Source organism: Pinus tabuliformis, chromosome 4_1 (genome assembly GCF_031772625.1).
Source record: "Pinus tabuliformis cultivar Carrire ecotype Pingquan chromosome 4_1, CPIR1, whole genome shotgun sequence".
NCBI classification, from domain to species: Eukaryota; Viridiplantae; Streptophyta; class Pinopsida; order Pinales; family Pinaceae; genus Pinus; species Pinus tabuliformis.
Genome location: NC_142303.1, coordinates 647,000,035 through 647,010,787, shown reverse-complemented (window position 1 = coordinate 647,010,787; position 10,753 = coordinate 647,000,035). Strand labels below are relative to the sequence as shown.

The following is a 10,753-nucleotide window of genomic DNA, read 5'->3' as shown; positions in this document are numbered from 1 at the left end:
ATATTACATTTTGATGGCTACATCTGAACTCAATTCGCTCATATTGGGGAACTATGTGTCTTCCCCATTCAAAATGATCTGTCTATTTCGGCTGAGGCTTTTGAACTCCCATGTATAATGATCTTTATATCTCCTTAATATAATCTATATCGCTTTTTCTCTCTGAAAAAAAAGTAAACATTACTCTATAACATTTGATTTCTCTAAACATAGGTTAACCTGAATCAATACCAATGATATTAATTTGAGTTTAAATTTGTGAATATTAATAATTATATGTTGAGTAAGTTTTTTTTTTAACAAAAGTTCAAATTCGATACATATGGTTTAAAGGAAGATCTTAAAGGTCTTTATTACTGAAATATTGGGGAAATGTTTTTGTTTAAAAAGTTGAAGCCTTAATAGTGTTTCATCATTAATACATTATTAACTAAATTTTATTAAAAATTAATTAAAATTTATTAATGGAATATATATATATATATATATATATATATATATATATATATATTTTTGTTTATATATATTTTTCTTTAAATTTAAGATGATTTTTATTAGAAATGTAAAAAAGAAAAGAAAAAAGAAAAAGTAAGAAATCAATTTTATATTATTTATAAAAAAGTGGTGATTAAGTTTTTTATTATTTCAAAATAGATTTCATGCAAAATTAAAGATAATTGTTTAACCTTAGCACGTTCGTGATCTGTTATAAGGGAAACCAAAATTGCTGACAATGGTATATTTAGTAAAATCCATCCTAAAATAAACTAGCTAGCTTGCGGATTTTTGCCATACTCTGGGCTAGATATACAAAAAGATTAGTTTTAAAATTAGCATTTGCACAACATGTTGCAAAGGACACGCCTTAAGGAAATGGCATAAGAAACAATAGCATAGAAGAAAGAAAAAAATTATGCAATTTGTTTCTTTACTAGTGTTTTTTTAATCATATATTATGTTTCGGGGAGATTCCAAACATGATACGTTCAAAGTGAAGGTAATGCACAACACTTCACTCCAAAGGATTTATGAAAATGCTCTTCATTAAGTTTCTGGAACCTTTATAAGTAAATGATTTAAATCAAACATTTCATAACAAACTAATCTCATATCACCTTAATTCATAGTGCAATGGATAATATTTTTTGTTCATTAGAAATTGGTGTAATTTTACGAGGAAATATTAATAGAAAGGCTTTAGTATTAAGGGGAACATTAATAAACTCCCTCATCATTTCTTATATGATGATGTTAATTTAGTTATTTGTTGCTTCTTGTACTTATTTCACTAGTGTAAAATGTCCAAACTATAAAAGAATGGCATTATTTGTTGTCTATTTGGACCATTGTATTTTATCTAACTCAATCATTTCCATAGCCTCAACTAGGTGACCATCATTCTCTCTCCATAGTGAATCAATGTCTTCAAATGCATTTCATAAATTTGGTTTAATAAATGTTGGTGGAAAACCAATATATTTCACTTTGTAGAAATGAATGTACATTGGTTGGGATAAAATTGTATTGCTCTTACCATGTGATGATGTCATCTAAATCTTGAATCTTTCTGGCCACTTACGAAATTCTCCATTCTAATTGTTATTTGACCATGATGATATTGGCATCATAATCCTTGTTCGTGAGAATACCATTTAAGAAGTCAATGATAAGTGACACAATTTGTTCCTCACAATTGTTAAATTAAAGGACAAATTCATTCACATTATGTTTGAAAACTTTATACTAAGAGTGTTGATTCATGAAATTTTTTATCCTCTCCTTTTGTTGTTTTAATTTGTGTCATCTCAAAAAAATGTTTCTCCAATAACCTATGTTATTGCTATCTTAGCACTGACATTGCCATTAGGTTTGCTTGCTTGACATTAAGCACAACTAAGTTTGTAGTTTCAATTGCAAATTTTATGCCTCCATTCCATTTTTGCTATAGAAGGCAAAGATCCCTAAAAAAATAGATGAATCCTCATCATGAAAGCTAGGAGGTAGCTCATTAATCATCTATTCATCCAAGGTGTCATCTCCATGTTGTTGGTAACTTCACCAATGATGCCTAAGCCTCATGTTAATACATTAATACTTTACATGTGAAACATGTGGGTACTTTTGTTTAAGGTCGATGTATATTGGCCTTGAATGATACTATATTGAGCCTACATGATGGTCATAGTACCCTTAGGATCTACCAAAATCTCATTGTTGCTCCATATTAATCATCACTTGGTCATGTGTTCTCCACAATTATAGGATAATCTATCTTCTTTCAAAATATATCATCTTTTAAAAATTTGAGCAATAAGCTAGTAATAATAAATCTATCGAAAGAAGTAAACCTACATAGTAAAATATTTTAGCACAATACAAGATCTGTTGTGATGAATTATTCTAGTGAAATATCCATGGCAATGTACAAGACATTTGTGATTGCGCATTTCCTATCTTAAGTGATACCCAATAATGTGGACGATTAATGTGAGGACTTTCCAAAATAAGGTGCCTTCAACATGCTTTTCACGGTCCATAAGAAAGGTAAACATTATGCACCCCACAACAAAGAAATTAATGTTGTATAAACTAGGATATATATGTTCTAGAATTACTTCAAATCAAATAGTATATATCTTAGCACTTACAACACTAGTTGCTTTGTTGAAAGGGTGTTTATTGATAGCTTAAGTGAAATTCAATTAATATATTTTCTCTAGAGAATCTACTACCACAGTCTTCTTTTGAAATTGATTTTTATTCTTCCCTTACTAGTGGGTGAATAAGAAGTAATGAAGATTTTTTAAACCCAATGGCCATATGAATTTCGAGTTGAGAGCCTTTCTTACTAAGCCATACACTGCCAACCAATGTCTTGTTCCCTCGATAAATTTTTTTGAAGTGTAACTTTCTCAACTTGTGGATCATTACTATACATGTATACATAAAAACAAAATTTAGTATGCTAGAAATCACTAGAGAACATTTAGAACCAATCTACCACCTATTCGTATGCATATAAATCCATAAATGTTTGTTCCTCTCAGGCTGATTTAGATCTGGGCAAGGGAATCCACAAAGGAAAAATAATATCCACTATGTAAACTCTTTCTTCCTAGAATTTCGGAAATTTTGGATATAAATAATTAGGGAGGACCAGTTAAAATTAGAGTTGGTCAAATAGGGGCTGTATTGAAATTTACAATGAGTAAAGAGTAAGATACATTCTTTAATTAACGTGTAGATAAATAATTCAACTCCAGTTATGTATCCATGATTATAACTAAGAAATTATTAAAAAATGTTTGTGTTGGATGATGCAACTCACTCCCAACACTTAGATGGAAGCTAAAATTGCCTCTTAAAATAATTTAGACACCTACACACCTACATCATTAAATGTTCTTTCTAATAGTAAGTTTTAAGCTAAAATTGTAGTGAGCAAATCTTGAGTGTCTACCATTAAGGAGTCTAACCAAGACTTTACTACAATCAACTATACGAGGGAGCCATCATCACAACATACCATCCCACCATCATAATGCAAACTATGTTGATTGGAAAGATGTGGAAATTAACCCCAACATAATTTCACATGACATAAAGCTCAAAACATATAGATGATATATGATACGTTGTTTTTTTCACCGGTATCTGCGTCAGCCATGTCTCATCTCTCTGCATCTGTTTTTCTCCTTCGTGTCATGCCTTTGCTTTCTTCTTTTGTGTTTATTGCAGGAATTACATACACTGACGATGGTGAGCTCTATCGATATTGGTCAATGAGCACCTAATAAGTACATTTATTTATGAAAAATTTTAACAGTGTTAATGTTGATGTAAGTGGGAAATTATGCATTTCAATGTGTTCAATGGACACACTATTGTCAATACAAAAGCAATTGGGAAATACACTGTCCACATGGAAAGGCCTAGATTTGTGTGGTTTAAAATGGGATCTTGTTTCTTGCATCGGTAACCAAATAATTTATTTTTGTGTTTCTTGGTTTCAAATCATGACAACATTTCATCTTCTAAATGAATATCCATGCCGTTTATGGAAATTGCTTGAGCTCTATAAAAAACATTGGGAGTTTCTTCTGATTGAATCTTTCCACGGATAAAATTTAAGATCATTCTTATTAGAAATGTAAAATAAGAAGAAGTAAGAAATCAATTTTATATTATTTAAAAAAAATGTTGATTAAGTTTTATATTACTTCAAAATAGATTTCATACAAAATTAGAGATAATTGTTTAACCTTAGCACTGTTGAGATCTTTCACAAGGGAAACCAAAACTGTTGACAATGATCTACTTAGTAAAAACTATCGTACAATAAACTAACTTGCGAATTTCTGCCATACTCTAGACTAGATATACAAAGACACTAGTTTTAAAATTTAAAAAAAATCTAATATTTTTATGTAAATGATGAATATTATTTAAAATAAACTAAACTTCACTTTGAATAGTTATAAAATAAAAATAATAATTATACAGAAACATAAACTATGTATTTTACAAGGTAATTGAAACCATTTATTAAAAATATTGCATAGAAAATAATGTTCATATATTTGAGATTTATCTAAAAAATAGTTATATCTTTTTTGCTTTTCAATTTAATTTTAAAAAATGTCATATCCACAATTGTTATTAATTATTGTTACTTTAATATGTATTTTTTTCATATTAAATTTGATAATGTGAGATGTATCATAAGACAAGTATTTTAATGTTTGCTATTGATTGATGTGTGTTTTTTAATATAACTATACTAATCTATGTATTATGCAATTTAAAGTTTATTCTTCATTAATTCTCATAAATATAATTTATTTTTATTAATTATCTGATAATATATTTTTAATATATATTCTTATAACTCGCGGCTAAGAACAAAGGAAAAGAAGTTATACTATTGTTACCCATCTTGACAATTTACCCTAATGAATTTGGCACGTTTTGAAATAATTTTATGAATACAGATTTTAACAATATCATTAGTGTAATTCTTACTGAAAATAGTATGGAATAAATTGTTAAGTAGTAATTCAAATAGTTTAGTGAAAGTGAAAAAAGAGATACCAAATGGAAATTCCAAACTCTATAAACTGTTCAGGGAAGATATAAACTTCATCAAATATGGCTATATGCTTTATTCAATTTCCTTTCTTTTTTATTTCTAATTTATATCCTTTCCTTTTATATTTATCCAAACAATTATTAAAGATTGCATCGGCAGAAGAGAAGAATAAGAACAACACTGATTTTTTTAGTTTTTTGGAATGGAAAAAAAACCATCAACATTAATCATCTATGTTAGGTTGATCACCTATGTTCTCTTTGCACTATGTAAAACAATTGAACGATTTCAATGTGATGCATTTTTATAGTTTTAAAAAAAAAAAACATTAATCATCTATGTTAGGTTGATCACCTATATTCTCTTTGCACTATGTAAAACAATTGAATGATTTCAATGTTGTGCATTTTTATAGTTATCTCATTTTTCCTTGCATTAAAAATGTCTAAGGGGAGACATTGTTAGTGGCTAATATGAAGAGTTACAGGTTTCATTGCGAAGGCCAAATTGCAAATACCAATTCTACGATCTAGAGATTGGGAGAAACTCAAAGTTCTCGTAGTTTTATAGATTAGATGAAACAGATATCTACCAAGGTAAGCATTTCAAAAGCTTTTTTATATGATACGCAATGTAAAGGAGATATACACAGATAAATATTGATTCATGTTCAATTTAAGTTAAATAAAATTAGTTTTGTTTGTCTAATCAAAACATTGGCATTTGTGTGTAATTTTATTTATGTTTTTTTAGTATTGCATTACAATTAAGAATCTCAAAAGTTTTTGAATTTACACTAAGTAGATAAGTGGTTGTAGAAAGTTCAAAAGTAAAATTAGCAATTGAAAATGCATATTTTTTTTGTTATCATTAAAAATTACTCTTTATATAAAGTTAGTCCGGTTCAACCTTGCTTTAAACATGGTCTTTTCTTTTTGGTTCACCTCCAATTCCATATGTAGCAAAGGCCTAGGTCTGATTAAATAATTGACATCATTAAATTCAATGCTCTGCATAATGCACCTAGGGAAATCCTCCTTGTATGATTGTGAATACAAATAACGCTGTCATCCATAGCAACCCAGGACAAGTATCCTTGCATAATAGTGGTAAAATAATATAATAAACTATTTAGGAGCTCAAAAATAAAATCAGAAGCAAAACTGAAATTAAGAGCTTGCTAGGAAAGAAAGCAAGCTACCAGCTCTCTTATAAATCTCAAGCACAAGAATAATGTAGAAAATAAATAAAAGAAGATACTCTTATTCGGAAACCACACAACACCAAAATATGCTTTTCCACTCCAGCAATGGGAAAACCAATGCCTTAAAGTCCACCATAATTATCACTTGTAATTTTGCAAAACCACATGTTAAGATGTTAAAAAAAGTTGTGCCTCACAAACTAGTGGCAAAACTAAATCAACGCCTGAAAATGTATGTGATCCATCAGTCGTAATGGAGATAAGAGTAACTCTTTTTATGTTTATAGATTTTGATCGCCGATCACAATTGACTTTCATCATTAACAACTGCAATGAAAAAAAAAACAACCATAAAAACCTCTTTGCTGCATATATGAGCAGTACAGAGTATTTTATGGTAACTATTTATGTCAACAACAACTATGGCTAAAAATAAAAAAGAAAATACAAATCGAAAACAATGAACGTATCGAGATCTCACCTACTCTGAACCTATCTTATATTAACATAAGCGCAAGGTTCTTGAGAAAAAAAGGAATTGTATCATCATATGTAATCACAGCAAAAAAATATTGCTACTAATTCATTACCATTACCTTGAAAGCTGAATTGTTAAATAAATTATACACTTTCAGTTGTGTATAATAATAAAACTATATTAATAATTGTATAGAGTTCAAGGAAGTTTTATTTACGATATATTTTAACTAAAATTTGACTGGAGTTAACATTGACAGTCCATGATCTCATGTAATTATATAAGTTAACAATGGAGAGATGCCCAAAAACACTGGCCCTTTTGATTTTGAAACATTTATTATATGCTATACTAGTTTCAAATGGTAATAAAGTGAATCATATTTTGCCATAAGAATATTTCTCACTCCAGGCACTTACTAGTTTCAAATAGTAATAAAGTGAATCATATTTTGCCATTAAGAATATTTCTCACTCCAGGCACTTACTAGTTTTAAATAGTAATAAAGTGAATCATATTTTGCCATTAAGAATATTTCTCACTCCAGGCACTTACAACAGTTGATAAAGATCATAAACAGCTTTGAAAGGAGAATGAACTTAGAAACAACTCTTTGTCTACAAGTAGAGTCACCATGAGCTTATAATACAACATTATACTGAGATGCTTGGAGACTCTTGAGATTTTTAAGCTCTCTTATATGACGAGGCAGTGATCGCAGTTTGGAACATCCTGAAAGATCTAGAAACTGAAGTCGATAAAGATTTGTTATACCTTCTGGCACATCTTCAATTTCTGTGTAACTTAAATCTAAAAACTCCAGCTGTGTGAGTTGCCACAGTGATGTTGGTAATGTTTTTATCTTTGTCCTAGATAAATCCAACACCTTGAGGCAGGGAAGGCTACCCAGAAATGCTTCTGGAATATTTTCTAATCCTTTATTTCCCCTCAAGATTAGACTTACCAGTTTTGTGCATTTCAATCCTTGTGGCGGGAGATGTGTAATATTATTCTCATACAGAGACATTCTTTTGCAATCCTCCCTAATTTCCAGGGGAAACTGTTCATGTATTTGACCTGCCCTAAACAAACAATTTTCTTCCTTTTCCCCAATGAAGATCGCCATGTCACGGAGGACATCGTGAGCTTTTAAGAAAACTATTCCCTGTGGAAAGTGCGCTACCTCAAATAAGCAACGATCTACAAGCAAGTTTATATAACTCTTAGCTGTCTCCATCAAATTTGCTGGGTTTTTGCTGTCAACAATCCCTTCTGCAATCCACATTCCAACCAACTTGTCCACTTCAATTTCTTTATCTTCAGGAAACATGGCACAATACAGGAAGCAATTCTTGAAATTAGCATTGGGCAAACGATCATAACTCCATCTCAATATCTGATACAACTCGTATTCAACCCGAGGATGAGTACTTGGAAAATTCAAATCCACTGTTTTCATCTGGCTTAAAGCAAGATTCCACTGATCTACACCCATGATGCCAATCATTGTTGAGGCAATTACATTTATTGCTAAGGGCAAACCTTTACATTCATTGCCAACTTCTATGGCAATGTGCTCTAAATCATCAGGAACATGGCCTTCTTTGAAAGCTATATTGCGAAACAGCTCCCATGCTTCTTCTGGGGCTAGGGGTTGTAATTGAAAGGATTTTCCTGTGTTCATTTGTCGAACCAGATCTCCATTGCGAGTAGAGAATACAACTTTGCTTCCTCTGTCATTGCCAAATTCTACTCCTAATTGTTTCAGATTGAGGGGATTCCACATGTCATCTAAAATTAAGAGAAATTTCTTGATTTTGAGATGTGCAGACAATTTCATCTTCCTCAGATCAGAATTAGAATGGAAAACAGTGAGGTCTAAATTGATTGTCTGAGCAATACAACTCTGCAAATCTATGATAGAAAACTGAGAAACAGTGACCCAAATCACTACATCAAAAAAGCCACTAACCTTGTAATAGTTATAAACCTTTTTGAGCAATGTGGTCTTTCCAACACCGCCCATGCCCCATACACCGATTAGATCTACGTGAGGAGCATCGGTGAGCCAACTCTTTAGCTGTATCTCCGCAGACTTAATCCCCAAACCCACAAAACCGTGATCTGGTGCATCTTGAAGTAATATCTCTGTCTGATGCGGTGCAGACGTAGCAATTCCTCGAGCATTGTAAAACACAGAAATGTCGGTTTGAAGCTCTGTAAAGAGCTTCTCAAAATTTGATTTCCATTCTCTGATTTGCCTCGAGAGGTTGGGCTTGCAGAGGAGGCAATCGAGGAGGCATTGCTTCGGCCTTAGCGAGCGATCGATCAAATCTCGGGCCTTCCCAACTTCATTTTCCATCCTTCGCAAACAATTGTTCACGGTCGCTGGAGGCGTCCTTTGTTGATCTTGGAATTGATTGTCAATATCGAGTAAGAGGCTCTTCATTCGATTTAACTGACTTTCCAGAATCTTTCTGTTTTCATCCAAGTGAATCGCGTCATCTATTTGTCGGAGGAGTGGATTAATAATCACGCTGGTTATTGTGTCGGCAATGGCGTTGCTTGCACTGCCTGTGGCAAGATTCAAAGCCATGGCTACTCCAGATCACAATATCAAGATAAAAGAGACAGAGAGAAGATAGTATCAGTTAGCACGCAGAAGAATGTACGAGTATAAAAGCAGAGGAAGACTGGAAGGTTGATTGACTGCTGGTAGACTCTCGGATCGTTTGAGAAACGCGGAAGCGAATGAAGGTTCGTTTGAGAAATGAATTTCGTAGAACTTTCCTCTGGTCGCCTTCTTTCGACGGGTTTGGTCTGGTTTTCGGAATCCGGTCGCGAATATGGCTTTGGAATGTGGTGCGCCGCCTCGTGGTTTATTGCTCAGAAGAACGGGTTCCGTTCTAGCAGGCGAGTGGGTCAGGGCATCTACAGTTGTCCGATCCAGAGGTCACGAGTTCGATTTTCGTGGAGCTGTTTTCAACGAATGAAATGAGTGGTGGGTCAGGTGAACCGAATAGAGGTGCGACCAGGCAGAGCAGACAAAACAGAGCAGAGAGTAGACCCAAAAAAAAGAACAAAGGAGATCAGGAAGACAGGTGGGAGATATAATGGAAAATAAATCAATGGTAGTAAATGTTAAAATGAGAAGGAAAATTTACAAATTATTTCGGTTGATAGGTGGGGCGTAACTATGAGGTAGGTGCTCCATTTTTCTATTATCTTATTTAAAATGGGGAGATATAATGGAAAATAAACCAATGGTAGTAGGGTTAAGTTAAAATTTCTTCATCACATGAAACAAGTTGTTTCTTTTAAAGGGGAATAAAGAAAAAAGGAAAAAAAAAATAAAAGCAGCAAAAATAAAGAAGAGTCAAGCATTTCTAGTGTTATATCTACATTTCTTACTGGATCATCAGATCTCTATGTAATGAATTTCAAGACAAAACTAAAATTTTGGAAGTCAGAGAACAGAAAAGGGAGCAAAAATAAAGAAGAGTCAAGCATTTCTAGTGTTATATCTACATTTCTTATTTGGTCATCAGAGCTCTATGTAATGAATCTCAGGACAAAACTGAAATTTTGGAACTGAAATTTTGGAAGCCAGAGAACAGAGAAGGGACTGCAAAATTTTAGATATCACACTTGCAAATCTATGTTTAATGGAAGGTAATAAAAGTTTAAAAGAACATCTCGCAATGTTACAAGAGGCTTTAGAGAGAGGAAAATAAGAATGACAAAACATGAAGACATCATGGAAAACCATGAAAGAACCAATAGTAGCAAATATGGATGTGATATAATTTCTAAAGCAACTCAGTTAGATGCACAAATATCAAGCAATCCTTTTGGAAATGAAGGCAAAAACATTTTGAAAGAAATCAAAGCTAAAGCTCAGGATGCTAATGGTTACATAAGGATGGAGGAAGAAGCAAATGTAAGTGCTCATAGAACACAAGAAGGATAACACAAAAAAAGA

The 10,753-nt window shown here is 32.1% G+C and overlaps 1 protein-coding gene across 1 annotated transcript; it reads right to left on the bottom strand.

The window, feature by feature from the left end:
* Positions 1–7,411: 7,411 nt before the first annotated feature.
* Positions 7,412–9,367, bottom strand: LOC149177718 (putative disease resistance protein At5g63020). The gene has a single exon (XM_089421855.1). The coding sequence runs from the start codon at positions 9,365–9,367 to the stop codon at positions 7,412–7,414; it is 1,956 nt and encodes a 651-aa protein (XP_089277981.1).
* Between the last annotated feature and the right edge of the window lie 1,386 nt (positions 9,368–10,753).

Bases quoted from the DNA above. Each gene is read 5' to 3' on its own strand.
- LOC149177718 (XM_089421855.1), bottom strand. From the start codon at position 9,367: ATGGCTTTGAATCTTGCCACAGGCAGTGCAAGCAACGCCATTGCCGAC.